The sequence below is a fragment of the Muscardinus avellanarius genome (assembly GCF_963383645.1).
Source record: "Muscardinus avellanarius genome assembly, chromosome: 11".
NCBI classification, from domain to species: Eukaryota; Metazoa; Chordata; class Mammalia; order Rodentia; family Gliridae; genus Muscardinus; species Muscardinus avellanarius.
In genome coordinates, this window is record NC_137797.1 from 50784360 (window position 1) to 50800128 (window position 15769).

Here is a 15769-nt window from a genome sequence, read left to right on the forward strand (position 1 = left end):
GTTCATGGCTGGCCTCAGCTACTTAGTGAGGCACTCTGCAACTTAGTGAGACCCTATTTCAAAAAACAAAAATAGGTCTGGGGCTATAGCTCATAGGTATAATGCCTCTGGGTTCAATTCTCAATACTACAAAAAAGTTTACATTTAGAACTTTTGGGGACACTGTTAGGGAGTCCAGAATTAAAGAATATGTTCTTTATTTAGGAGAACACAGTCTGTGGAGTGGATATTGTGAAGGGTTCAAAGGGTTAAGAGTTGAAGTCTGAAGGCAAGCTGTCTCCACAGCTCACTAGCCAAGCTGTTTTGGGGCTGGTTACTAATACCCCCACATCTCTTTTGTATCCTATATAGGAGATGATAACAATAATAACACCTACTTCATAGACCTGTTAGGACATTTTTTGTTTCATACGTAAAACCAGGAATTTTGTCTCATGCTAAGTGTGTAGTAAATTTACTACAGATTGGATATGAGACTAATCTTCATAAGACCTGATAATTTTCATGAATCCACACAGCTAAATTATGATACTTCATCCCTGGTTAACTGGCTCCAATTCTAATATTCTTTTGACTCTTCTACAGAAAGGATATTATTTTTAAGTTGGCATGAGTTCTTTCAAATTATTGCTTATTTTATTACTTTCAAGTCAGCTTTTAAAGAGGGCAAAATATATTATGATACATTTTAAGTCTATGTGCACTTTGCCTGCCAGAGTGAAATAATGATTAAGTGTGTTTTAGTGTAAAGAAATTGTGAGCCACTATTGATTTCCAATTGTGTTGAATTCTGGTGATGAGTTTAGTACTTAGCAACCAGTCACTTGCAGTCTATATATTTCAGGAATTTTAAGGATAAGCTGCTCATCTACCTATACAGAGTGAATCAAGCCATTTTATTTTGTCCAGACAAAATGAAAGAACAATAAAGAAAAGCTGTTTGGCCTTCCATTCCTAGATACCACTTTGCTGTGATCCCCTTGGGGGCTAGAGGATACTACTGACAGTTTCTTGCTCATGTAGGAGAAAGTAAGCCCAATCTGTGTGTAGGAATGAATATCAATTAAAATATATACATATGACCCTAAACATATACATATAACTAAAACAAACACAGTACAGTATACATACAGATTTCTATTTTCAGTTTTGTTCTTTTCTTCTTTTTATATGGAAAAGCACAAACCCTAAAAAGTGAAAAGAATAGTATAATGAACCATCATGTACCCATCACCTACTTTCAATAATTACCAATTTATGGCCAACCTTGTTTTATCTATATCCTCACCCAGTCCCCCACTGCCTATCATTTTGAAAAAATCCAAGTCATCATCTAATTTCATCTATAAGTATTTCAGACCGAAACTCTGCAAGATAAGGATTCTTACATAACCACAATATAATTACCATGCCCAACATTAACAAAACCCCTTAGATGCCCAGGTACAGAACTATGTATCAAGCTATAGCTCTTGAGTTTCTATATAAGAAGGTTGGGGGCAGCAATCTGATCAGAAGTGGAGGCCAGGGGACTTCTCTTTGTATTGAACTCATGCAACACTTTAGTTAATATTGCAAAATCTTTAGCTGTTGATATCCAAGATTTGGGTCAGGGCTGCGGCAGGACACTGTGAGAATGAGGATATAGCAGTTTCTGAAAGTTGTCTGGATACCTTCAGTACTGATGTGGTTCTAGAAGTAAACTTTCTGGTATTTTATACTGAAGCTCTCTCTCACTTTGCAATTACTTTCTTTTCTTTTTTTTAAGTCCTATTGACCTTCTAGATTTGTTCAAGTTCACTTTCTTCATGAAGTCCACTTCTAAGACATCAGCCCTTGGATAGCATTCTCTACTTTGCAAATTTAGCATTCATATTTACCTGTGTTATTATAGGTTGGGCATCTCCAATCTGAAATATTCCAACATTCAAAAACTTTTGAACACTAATATTCTGCCACAAGTGGAAAATTCCATACCAAGAAACTGATTCATGCATGAATTTTAAAAACAGTATATAAAATTCACTTTAGGCCATGTATATAAAGCACAATGAATCAGAAGTGAATCTTGTGTTTGGACTTGGGTTCCATGCTCAGGATATTTCATTATGTATATATGAAAACATTCTAAAATATGAAAATTTCCCAAATCTAAAACACACCTGGTCCTAAGCACTTCGGATAAGCACTTCAGATAAGGGATACTCAACACTTGTACCAACTACCTTTTACTGAGTACACATCTTGTGTCAGGGACTGCACTTAACTCTTCATCTCATTCCCTTTAACACAACTCTATAAAACACGTAGTGTTAGTTCCATTTTATAGATGAGGAACTAAAGATCAAAGAAGCAAAATAACTTACCTAAAGCTATCCTTGTCTTAAGTGACAGTCTAATGAACTGTCACTGAGATGAACCCAGGTCTAAGTCTAACATCAAAGTCAACCTCTGCAACAATTCACCTTTCTGTTTACCCTTTTCACATATGATATAACTCCCTGAGTAGATTGTGTATTCTGAGTCCCAACCTCCATCAGCACTTTAATACTTTGCTTTTCATAGATGACCTGCAAATTAACATGGCAACCTGCACTGTTAATGATAAAGCAAATGACTGTCAAAATTGCTTAAATTTCCCTTTTGAGATTGTTAAAACTCTAAAAGCTCCTTAGAGATTGAATTTTACATCTAGTACATAAAGATGTTAAATCTAACGTAAGGCATCTTGTGAATTAGCATAATATATTGCATCAATTTAAAAATAAGCAATAAAACAGACTGTAGCTAAACAGCATCAATAACAAGAGAAATTTATCCCCTAAAAATTTATTTAATGAACTAGAGGTTGTAAACAATCCCTTTCCCATGTTGTTTTGTTTTTTATTTTCAAAAATCTGCACCAGGAATGGTAGACTTTTGTCTTTTCTCACTCTGATTTTCATGAGAAAATACCAATTCTTTTATGCAAATACTTGATATTTATTCCATTTTTATGTCAAGTACTATGTAAACAAAGATTCCAAACAAACCTTCTAACCACCTGCCTTTAACTAGAATGGTTTTCCAATTTCTGTACAGATACAGAGGTTGGCTCTGTAGTTATCATAAAGATCTCTTGGGCTGGAGGCAGACATTGGTGAAAGATAAATCTGGAAAGGAGAAAGATACCCAGTTTCTAAACCTAGAATGCCTATAAAGAAATGGAGACTTGTACTGAAATGGGAAATCATGAAAAGTTGTTGATGCTTCAAGGGAAATGAGAGAAGCAAGCTGCAAAGAGGTAATTTGGCAATAAAGAAGAAAATATGAAAAATAAGAAAGATGCCTAGAAAACTCTTGAAGTAACCCAGAACAAGCTGATGGAACCCCAGGAAAGGGAAATAGCATTGGGGCAGGAGGAGTAACAGATAAGAAAAACATCTGAAAAAGAGATGGGGGGGGGAGGGAGGGAGGGAGGGAGGGAGGGAGGGAGAGAGAGAGAGAGAGAGAGAGAGAGAGAGAGAGAGAGAGAGAGAGAGAGAGAGAGAGGGAAAGAAAGAATAAGAATCAAGGGAACTTTCATGGTATAGAATTAGATTTAGTGTCATTACTATTGTTATTCATTTTTTACTAAGCTAAAAGTCAAACTGCCAACTGAAAAATTCTAGAAGTATGCCTATTGTTTTCCACAGACATCTTCTTTTATTATTTTTTGTTATACCCAATATGCAATTTATGGCATCATTTCCCACACAAGGACCACTGACGTGTGGCAGAAAGAACACTCAGCTATAGTACCTGGCACCTATACTTGAGTGAGTCACTTAATGTCTCTGAATCCCTGTTCCAACTGAGTTCACATTGTGAACTATGAGATCCTTCAAGAAAAGAAGCAACCAACCTATTGATTGGCTGCACTCCTATTATTACAAGTTTGGATATTTTTTAAAATAAATTCAATCATTTCAAATTCTAAAACTACTGGAGGTTCTTGGAATAGCAATAAATAATTAAGTTTTAATGACTTACTGCTGAATATTAAATAAATATTATGCCAATAAATACTAAATAATACTAGTAAATACTGAAGTTTTAATGACCATGCTTTGTTTGATAAAATTAATATTACTCCTTCCTTTAGGTCACACTTAAAATAATTTAATTTGGTTTAGGACTTTCTTTTGTGGTACTAGAGATGAAACCCAGGGGCATTCTACCTCTGAGCTATACCCCTAGTCCTATTTTTTATTCTTTATTTTGAAGCAGAATCTCACTGAGTTGCAAAGGGCCTCACTAAGTAGCTGAGGCTGTCCTAGAACCATGATCCTCCTGTCTCGGCCTCCCAAATGCTGGGATTACAAGTGTGCACCACCATGCCTGACTAGTTTAAGACTTTTTCCAACCTTTGAGAATAGAAAAACTTAGTTGACATCATGTCTAGTAATGAAATTCCAGGGCTTCCTGATTCTGGTAGATTTATTCAAATATATCAGATGCATAGTGAAGAACTTTGCATTTGACATTACATAAGCTAGGTCTGTCTGGAACCAAGATGGCACAAAGATGTCTTAAATTTATATTTAATAATATATTCATATATTGATCAAGATTAAAGTATTTGTTTATGGCTTTTGACAGTCCTCATATTTTGTAGTATTTTATTGGTTTCTGTGTGTATGAGTAATGAGTGGAAAAAACAGAAAAGTGATAAAATGCACACATATAGCCAGGCATGGTGGTGCACACCTGTCATCCTCAGTGTTTGGGAGCCCGAGACAGGAGGACCACAGGTTCAAAGCCAGCCTCAGCAAGTAGTGAGACTCATCAACACAGCAAGACCCTTTTTCAAAATAAAAATAAAATAGGGCTGGGGGTGTAGCTTGGGTGTAGAATGCCCCTGGGTTCAGTCCCCAATACCAAAATAAGGGGAAAAATGCACACTTATGTGTCCTGATACTTCTACTTGTCAACACAGGTTATAGAAGCCATGTGGAATTTTCTAATTATCTGTGATCAGAAAATGATAGGGGTATAACTAAATTGTCAAGTAGTATTTAAAAATCTCTCTTCACACACATAAATGAAATTAAATATATGTGTTTGTGCATATATATATATATATATATATATATATATATATATGAAATTCATACCCCTAAAAGAAGTATCTAATTTGTATTGAATAAAATATTGAAAACTTTTATAACATAGCAGAGTTTCTATGGGGCTTAGAATAAGAAGAAGTCCGAAAGCTGTTTGAGTTCTGTGGCTTGTAGCAGTGGTGGACTCTGGCAGCCAGAGAGCTTTATCACAGTACAAATGGGTTTTAAGTGTTTGTTTCCAGAGCCAGTCCTTGCAGCTTAGGCACTTCCCAATCTCATTGTTCCTTTGTTCTAGCGGATGCACAAAGGATTGACTGTTTTGTTTTCTGGCTCAGAGAGATTAGATAAAGTCTGCATTTCTGAACTTCACCCTCTAGGCACGCAACCTTAAAAATTCATTTTAATAGCCCATATTTTGCAGGTTATATGTCTTTAAGATTATACTGGTCACAACAGTTATTTTAGCCTTTATCTGACTCAATAGTAGATATAGGTAACAGGACTGGTTCCTTTTGAATTGTCACTGGAAGCAACTGTCCCTCTCATCTTGTCCTTAAAATACCATTTCAGCAAAAATACAGCCTCATCTCACTTGAAAATGACAGTGTTGTTCTTGAGAGATTCATTGGGTATGAGCTCTCATGGCAGTGAAACGACTTCTCTTCCTCCTCCTCCTCCTCCTCCTCCTCCTCATTCTCCTATTGGTACATTGTAATTACACATCATAGTGAGATTCAAATGATACATAAATACATGCACATTTGATGTATTTCCCTCCATATCCCAGCCTGCTTCCTCCTCCTTCCTCCCCATATATACTAGTGAGATTGGTAATGATATCTTCATGTAGGGAGGTAACCTTACTTGAACTGTTCCCTTCTTCAAGCCTTATTTGTGAAATGCCTTATTCTTGCCAGGCAACAAGAAAACTTACTGTGAGAGAAAATTATCTTCTTTCCTTTTATTATGATATCCTTAATTACAGGCTGTTATATAAGCTAAAAAAAATCTAAATAATATTTCCCCCTTTAAAAAAAAACACTAGTTTTTGTCTCAAGACTCAAAGGTAAGAATCATCCTGGGGATTTTTCTTTCAAGAGTTAAGTTTTAAGATTTTTGTCAGGCTTTTTTATGAAGGAGTCAGTTCTGGCCCTCACTAGTTTGGCTTCAAAATTCTTTTGTTCCACTTTCACCCCCATTTGGTCAGTGATTCAGAGGAACAGAAGTTTTGTTATAGTTAAGAAAACAGAAATGATTTTATGTTATTGAGTGACCACTCCATTCCAGGCAAAATTCCTTTTTATCTTGTTAATTCTCAAAACCTCTTTAGAGCATAGGTGTTATTAATATTATTATTATGGTGATACCTGACAGATAAGAAAGGGAAACTTATATAGATTATAACTTGCTTAAAGTATCAAGACTGGTAAATGATGGAACCAAAAAACTTTTTTTTTTTTTTTTGATGGTACGGGGGGTGGAACCCAGGGGCTTTTCTACCTTCAGGCTATTTTCCCAGACCTATTTTATACTTTATTTGGGAACAGGGTCTCACTAAGTAGCTGAGAGCCTCACTAAGTAGCTGAGGCTGGCTTAGAACCTGTGCGATTCTCCTGTCTCAGCCTCCCAAGTGCTGGGATTACAAGCCTGTGCTACCACATCTGGCTCCGAAATTTGAATTTAGTTCTGTCTGACTCCAAAGCCCAGGCTCTCAACTGCTGTGTGTCACTGTTCCCGTGGCAATATCTTCCTCTGATTTTAGGAATAATAATCATAATAATTGCTAACAGTGAGCACTCCAGGCACTGCTCTAAATGCGTGTTATGTAATATGTGGTGTAATCTCAATTCTACCGAAGACATTTTGTTATTAGCATTGCATAGATGAGACTACTGAGGCACAAGAGGTTAACAAATTGCCCAAAGGACACAACTACAAAGTCACAGAGCCAGGCTCAAGTCCAGGTCTTCAAACTTCAGTACGCAGAGTCTTCAGGTAAAACTGGCAGCCATGCCATGGGGTGAACCACCTCTGTCTTCCAAGCTCAGCCTTGCTTTGGACTTAGGTACAACCTTGGCTTACTTGTCAGCTAACATGTATGTTATTATTAACTATTGATGTTATAAAATGTAACGTGGCATATTTGACTTTTGCAATGTGATGTACTCATTACAAAACACAGAGACATTACATTTCCTATGTTGTAATAAGCCTCAAATATATGCCATTTGCCCATAGATAATCTTATAAGCTGTCTGTCCTTAAGTGCTTTTTGAAGAGAAAGTTCTCTTATTTATTTTGGTATTCATATTAGTTACAAGTGAACTCTTCTTAAAACATATACATTTCTAATACAGTCTAGAATCTATGGTGCTGTCTTGTAAGCAAAATACCGTCTACAAGGAAGTACATAAGAACTGAAGTCTATTTTATAGCTATGATGCGAAAACATCTTGACCTGACCTTTGAAAACTGGTCTCTTTCAAGACCAAGGACCAAGTAGGACTTCAGCATAAAGAACAGAGATGATCTTGTTTCTAGGATTCTTTTGTGGGGGGGGAGAGGTGATACAATCTTTAATATTAGAGAGGCACAAAGGCTTTTGCTTTCCATTTACCACAGTAAGACAATTTAAATATCATTGACGTTGTTCCTAACCTTCATCCTATTTCAGGTTCAGTGGTGAAGATTCAGCATAGGCACGAATACCTCAAATAGACCATTGATTTTTAAGAGTTGAAATGAACATCTAGATGCAAAATGTTCCATTTCTCATCTGCTCTGGGGGTTCTGGCAGCTCCAGCATGAGCCAGAGCTAAGATTGCAAAAGTCTAGGGATAGAGGGATTCCCAGCTGCTGGGAGAATCCATTTTGTGAGCGAATGAACTGACCATAGGGCCGTAATCAGCTCTGTGTCTGTGCTTATCTACCTCCAACAGTAGGCAGATGGCATCAATAATCCACAACCTAGGAAAAAGAACCCAGAAAAAATTTCAAATCATGTATTATTTATTTATCATTAATATTAACTTTCTTTATTATAAATATTAACTCATATTAACATACAAAGCAATGGGTTTCACTGTGACATCTCCATACACGCATATGTTATACTCTGATGGTATCCACCCTTGTTAATACTCTCTCTTGTCTGCCCCTTCCTCAACTTATCCCATCCTCTTTCTCTTCCTTCTACTTTCAGGTTTAAAAACTTTTTCTTTTTTTTTTTTTTTAAGTTTCCACATTTGAGAGAAAGTATCCCATTTGTGATACTTGTCTTTCAGTGTCTGGTTTATTTTGCTTTGTCATGATCCCCTCCATTCCATTCACTTTCCTGCACATGATAGGATTTCATTCTCCTTTATGGCTGAATAATATTCTGTTGGGTATATGCAGCGTGTTTTCTTTGTTGATTCATCTGTTGATCGGTACCTAGGCTGATTGTATGACTTGGCTGCTGTGATTAATGCCTCCATAAAGACAGATATGCAGCTTCTCTTGTGTGCTGGCTTCATTTCCATTGGGTATATACTGACTGGACCATATGATAGTTCTATTTTATTTATTTTCTTACTTACTTACTTACTTACTTACTTACTTACTTACTTATTTATTGGTGGTTTGGTGGTACTGGGGTTCCTGGGGTTCTACCTCCAGGCTACACACACACACACACACACACACACACACACACACACACATATTTGAAACAGGGTCTCTTAAGCCAGCAAGGTTGTCTTCAAACCTGTGAGATCCTCCTGTCTCCACCTCCCAAGTGCAGGGATTATTTTTTATTTATTTATTTTTTTGGTGGTACTGGAGTTCCTAGAAGCCCTTCTACCTCCGGGCTACACTCCCAGACCTATTTTTTATATTTTTATTTGGAAACAGGGTCTCTTAAATCAGCAAGGCTGGCTTCGAACCTGCGCGATCCTCCTGTCTCCGCCTCCCAAGCGTGTGCCACCTCGCTTGGCTGAGTTATTTGTTTTCTTAACGCTGAGTTTCTTGAGTCCTCTCTATATTCCAGCTAGTAGTCCTCTATCAGAGGAATAATTTGCAGAAATGTTCTCCTGTTCTGTCAGCTCTCTGTTAAGGTTCTTGATAATTTCTTTTGCTGTACAGAAGCTCTTCATGCAATCCTACGTATTGATTCTCCTTTTAATTTCTTGTGCTGTTGGGGTCTTGTTGAGAAAGATTTTATCAGTGCCTATGGATTAAAGTATTGGACCTATGTCCTCTTCAAGGAGCTGTAAGGTCTCTGGTCTAATTTCCAAGTTGGGTGTTTTTTTCTTTTGTTTTGTTTTGTTTTGTTTTCAGTATTGTGATGGAACCCAGGGGCATTACACCTCTGAGCTACTTACCCAGCCCTATTTTTTAGTCTTTTTATTTTTTGAAACAGGGTCTCACTGAGTTGCAAAGGGCCTCGCTAAGTAGCTGAGGCTGTCCGCGAACCGCAATCCTCTGGTCTCAGCCTCCTGAATGCTGGGATTACAAACGTGTGCCACCACGCCCAGCCCAAGCCTTTGATCCATCTTTAATTGAGTCTTGTGCAGGGTGAGAAAGTGGGGTTTTTTTTATATATATATGGTTAACTAGTTTTGCCAACACTATCATTTTTTCAGTATGTTTTTGGCTTTTTTATAAAAAATCAATTAGCTCTAAGTGCATATATTTGTTTTTGAGTCTTCTATTTTGCTCCATTGGTCTATGTGTCTGTTTTTGTGCCGGTACCATGTTGTTTTTATTACTATGGCTTTGTGGTATAGTTTGAAGTCAAGTATTGTGATATCTTCTAATGGTTCTGTTCCTGAGAACTACGTTGGCTTTTCTGGGTCTTTTATTATTCCAAATGAATTTGAGGACTGATTTTTCTGTCTGTGAGGAATGACTTTGGTAATTTAATGGGTATCATATTGAATTTGTAGATCACTTTTGGAAGAATGGCCATTTTGATTATATTTATTCAGCCTATCCAAGAACATGGAAGATCTTTCTATTTCTTAAGGTCTTCTTCGATTCCCTTTTTCAATGTTTTACAATTTTCTTTGTAGGAATCTTTTACCTCCTTGATTAGGTTTATTCCTAAGTATTTTTATTTTTTTGTGGGATATCCTGAGTGGAAGAATAGGATTGACTGTGAATCAAAATGCCAATTTGTTTTGCAGGCAGCAAAACCAATGAATCTGGATTGTAGCAATATAAGCAACTATTTTCCAAAAAGTCTTCACACTGTATTCTGTGTTGGTATTTGCCTTCCAGATCCTTTACCTCCTGCTAAGTTTGAAGTTGATACAGAGAAAACAACTTCAACCAGCTTGCATGTTTGGTGGACTCCTTCTCCTGGAAAAGTCACCTGGTATGAGGTGCAGTTATTCAATGACAATAACCAAAAGGTGCAGGGGGTCCAAATTCAAGGAAGCACTTCATGGAATGAACACACTTTTCTTAACCTCACTGCTGGTAATTACTATAATATTGCCATCACAGCTGTGTCTGGAGACAAACGTTCCTCTACCATTTATACCAACGGGTCCACAGGTAAGACCTGCATTACCTATAGTCTGTGATACCTTCGAGGTTTTACGATATTCAAAGAATGGAAATAAGGATGCTCTCCAGACCATAAATAAATTAAGTAGGAGGTCATATGATACAGTAGAAAGACTGGACTGAGCATAGGATATGCGACTTCGACTGTTCTGCTAACCTGCTGAGTCATTTTAATAAGTCATGAGACTTCTCTAGAATTAACTTTTTCTCTAATTTAAAAATAGATCTACCAGACACAATGGTACATGCCTATACTTTGAGTATATGGGAGGCTGAGAAAGGAGGATCAAAGTCTCAAGACCAACCTCAGTGACTCAGCAACTTTGAGACACCCTGCTTAGAAATTAAAAGGGTTGGAGTATAGCTGGGAGGAAGAATGCCCCTGGGTTCAATCCCCAGTAGGCAAAAGAAAAGAAAAGAGATGCTTTCTAATTTTCCTTCCAATTGAAACCCTGGGCAACAGGATTTTCTGCTTCATTTTCTAAATTTGTGCCACAAAACTTGCTTTCTAGGTGTTTTCCTCCTTTGTATATTCTTTTTATAACACCAACTCATAATGTTTCTTAGATAACTCTATGTTTGAAATAAGTCTTTATTCCTTGATGTGGTGAAAAATAAGACATTGTAGTGCATCCACTTGTCATGGTATCCATAGCCATTACTACCTCCTTCCAGAAAGTATATGTGTTCTATATCACTCTCTCTCCCCTCATTTTTTCTCCCTCTCCTTCCAGTTTTCTTTCCTTATGCTTCTTTTTGTCTCTTCCATTCACTGCTATACCATGTTCACTTCAAAAACCACCTTAATATTTATTAGTGGGAAGAGAGACAAGTTAACTATGATGTAAGTTTAGGCTGTGAAATTTGAAGAGAGCATTAATCAAGGTCCAAAGGAAATTTCCAGAGTGCTATTATTCATTATTGCTTCTACACAAGTTAAGACATACAGAAAAGCATTCATGAATGTGTGATTTCTGATTAAATGTGTTCATACCTTCCTTGAGAACATTATGAATGACATTTTGTACATGCATTTTATCCCTTTAGTGCCATCTCCAGTGAAAGATATTGGTATTTCCACAAAAACTAATTCTCTTCTGATTTCCTGGTCCCATGGTTCTGGGAATGTGGAAAAATACTGGCTGAAGCTAATGGATAAAGGGACCCTGGTTCATGAGAGTTTTATGAACAAACATGCCACTTCCTATGCTTTGCATGGGCTGATACCTGGCCAACTCTACAACCTCACTATTGTAACCATGGCAGCAGGACTGAAAAACTACAGGTGGAAACTAGTCAGGACAGGTAAGTTCTTTCTCTCTAGCTGAACAAAAATAAAGCTCAAGTCAGGTTTAAATCAAATTTATTAAGTTACTCGAATTTTGGTAATATATGAAAAATTGAAATTCATGTAAATTCTAGAGACCATACTATATATCTACTCTGGTATGCAGAGAAAGAAGGATTACCTAAAGTTGAGGCTAGCCTGTGGCAACATTTTGAAGTAGACAGTTATTTGTTCATAGGATTCCAGCTTCTCTTTTTAGTGTGTCCATCTCTTTGCTAAGGATTCCTACTATTGTCCCTTAAACAGACACCCATGGGCTTTGTGACAAAACTCACACTGAACCCAGATTATTTTTCTCAATGTTAGATGTAGATCTAATTCCATGTAAAAGTTTATTTCCTAAAGCTCTATAAAAAAGTGTCTCGGGACTCAATACATAGGACCTATTCTGTTAGCATAATCTAGATCAATAAATGAATTTTTGCTAATAATTCATTACTAAGTACTAATGAATAATTCATACATACATTCATTCATTCACCTAGCCAACATTAATGGAGTGTAAGCCACATGCTTAGCATTCTTATATAACAACATTCAAGACACACAAAGTTTACATTCTACTAGATTCCAATACTTATAGTAGGTTCAATGTGTTAACACATCCCATCTCTTGGTAAGTTTCCTAATTTTAAGATAAAATCTAAAATATGTTGTGCCTTAAAAATTACTCTAGTGGAGAGTATCAAGAACTAGAGGAGGCTGGTAGGAAAGATATTGGGGGCACCTGCATGTTTATGTATATTTTATAACATATCCCAAAGGAAATAGAAACTCTTATATTCTTTTGGTGGGATTGCAAATTGGGGCAGCTACTATAAAGATCAGTGTGGAGATTCCTCAGAAAACTGGGAATGGATCCACCATCTGATCCAGCTATACCACTCCTCGGTATCTTTCCAAAGGGACTTCAATAATAATATTATAGTAATATGTGCATATCCATGTTTATAGCAGCACAATTTATAATAGCTAAATTATGGAACCAACTCAAGTGTTCAATAAAGTGAATAGATTCAAAATTATGGGGTACGTACACAGTGGAATTCTACTAAGCAATAAAGGAGAATCAAATTATGTTATTTGCAGGAAAATGAATGGATCTGGAGATCATTATATTAAATGAGTTAGCCAGTCACAGAAAGTAAAAAGGTTATATTTTTTTTCTCATATGCAGAAACTTGGGAGTAATGGTGATACAAGAGAGACTTTAAATAATGAAGGAGAAAACCCAGTGGAGCAAGGGAGCTGGTTCACCAAAGGATTGTGGTGGTGGGGAGGGGGGAAATTTATAAAGGAGGCCCTTACATGGACATTACATGCATATATAAGAATACCAATGCCAATCTCACTATTATGTTTTGTGAAGTGGAGGAAGGGAGTAAGGGAAGTCACCAAGTGCTATGTGCATATATGTCACTGACACTCTGAACTACCTTATGATATAAGACTACAAACCATCAATAAAAGTATATACAAGAATAAGTTATAAAAATAACATACTCCAAAGATATGGAGACAGCCTTGAAATAAATGTACCAAATATTGTAGATACTGTTTCTGGACATTAAGAATAAATTATACCTCTAACATTCCTATCTAAAAATCAGTATTCTATGACTATTTTCTAATGAAAACACATTAACTTATGCTATTAGTGAGGCCAAAGTTACAGCATGTATAAGACAAAAAATACCAAATTGCGCTCTTTTTGTTATAATTTTTCTTTGGTGAAATAGTAACAGAACTCTTCATTTCACCATGATTTAATATTTAAAAAGTAATCTTAGCACATAAAATTGTGTAATCACTAAACATCAATCTGTTTGTTGAAGTGTGTGTGTGTGTGGTGTTTGTGTGGTATTGGGGATGGAATCCAAGGGACTTCTACCTTCAGGCTATACACTCAGCCCTATTTTATTTTATTCTTTATTTGGAAATAGGGTCTCACTAAGTTTCTGAGAGCCTCACTAAGTTACCAAGGCTGACTTGCAATTCTCCTGTCTCGGCCTCCCAATTACTAGGATTACAGGTGTGTACTACCATGCCTGGCTTTTATTATGTATTTGATATTATTGACAAGAAGAAATGGAGCAGATGTCAGACTTCTTTGTGCAGTCTATCTGAAGAATTTTAAAATAGAAAAAAAATTTACGATCAAGATTCATTTGCCAATGAAGAACACTAGGTGCTGGATAGAAAGAGCTGTCCAGAGCCCTGTGGAGAGCTGGTGAGACCCAAACATAATTCAGGCTCCGGCAAGGACTGTGTTCTTGCTGTAAGGCAGACGGCTTTTCTTGGCTTTGCAGTATTATTTTTGTTTCTCAAAGTGATTCTTTCCTTCAGATCAAGGAGTGTGGCTTGCAGGAATTAAACAGGAATTAAAATATAGGTCAAAATATGGCTGTAGGACTGGTAAGATATCCTAAGTAAAAATTTCTTTTTCATTCTTTACTAATTAGCCCCCATGGAAGTCTCAGATCTGAAGGTGACAAATGATGGCAGTTTGAACACTCTAAAAGTCAAGTGGCAAAGACCTCTTGGAAACGTGGATTCGTACAACATTACCCTGTCTCACCAAGGAACCCTCAAGGAATCCAGATCACTAGCACCTCAGGTTATGGAAACTCTCTTTAAAGGCTTAGCCCCTGGACGACTTTATCAAGTTACCCTCAGCTGTATCTCTGGTGAACTCTCGGCTCAGAAGATGGCAGTGGGAAGAACAGGTGAGTCTTGGGCTCCAGAATATTTCTTGCTTGCCCAAATCCTTCTCTGATCCATCTTAGAATAGGACAAGATACAATAGGAGGGAAATACTTTTTCTACCCAAGAACAAGGGTCTACTTGCCTGGGATTGTCTGTGGGCCAGGACCCAACACGCAGAGTAATGCAGTCTTAACTGTGTTCATTTGAGTTACTAAAGCAAGTGTGTTTGGATTCTGAATGACCTGCCCTGTGCCTTTTTATGTCACATTACTTAAAAGTAGCATACGTGAGTTAGCAGTGGTATCAATAAGGAAGACATTTCTCATTCATTCTTCTAGGGAAGACCAGTTAGCACTTTAATAGTAATTTACATCACCAAATATTTATGCAGCATCTTATATGAACAAATTATTGCATTAGAGCTTTAAGCAATGTTAAAATGGATAAGTCATGCTACTGCCTTTAAGGCAGGGTTCTGCAAACCACACTCTAAGGCCGAATCTGGCTGGTGGCTGGTTTTTGTTTCTCCAAAATGCGAGTAGATTTTTACATATTTGAGGAGTTGTAAAAACAAAAACACCAAGAAAAGTGTGAGAGAGAGAGACCATACGTAACCTGAAGTATTTACCATCTGACCCTTACTGAAAAAGTTTGCCAAAAAAGAAGTTGCATTCCAATCACATAGACATAACACACACACACACACACACACACACACACACACACACACACACACACCATCTCTTGATAATAGCAATATTCTTGATATTTTCATGTATTAGGCACTGACTAAACACTTGACCACCTATTATTTCATTTATTTCTTAGAACAAAACCATGCAAGATACATTATTGTGGCCTTTTTTATGAATAATTTGCAAAAGTCAAATAACTTGTTCACAGCCATCCAGCCAATGTGTGGTGAAGCTAGAATTTAAGCTAGACTGTTTGACTCCAGAGTCCAATCTTTGTGCTAGCACAGACCCAAGCAAGAGGTATATGGTCAAAGGAAAGAAAAAAAAAATTCTTCTTTAAAACATCAGTTTAACGTTGGAGGAAATGCCCCTCAAGTGAGACTCAA

General features: G+C 36.9%; 1 protein-coding gene across 1 annotated transcript in view; it reads left to right on the forward strand.

Annotated features, from left to right (window-relative positions):
* PTPRB (protein tyrosine phosphatase receptor type B) overlaps positions 1 to 15769 on the forward strand; it is a gene marked incomplete at its 3' end in the record, with an annotated part of 139947 nt that overhangs the window by 42529 nt on the left and 81649 nt on the right. The window contains exons 5-7 of the mRNA XM_080705077.1: positions 10344 to 10622; positions 11682 to 11939; positions 14445 to 14708. Of these exons, the coding sequence (XP_080561203.1) occupies positions 10344 to 10622; positions 11682 to 11939; positions 14445 to 14708 (801 nt within the window). The remainder of the gene's footprint in view (positions 1 to 10343; positions 10623 to 11681; positions 11940 to 14444; positions 14709 to 15769) is intronic.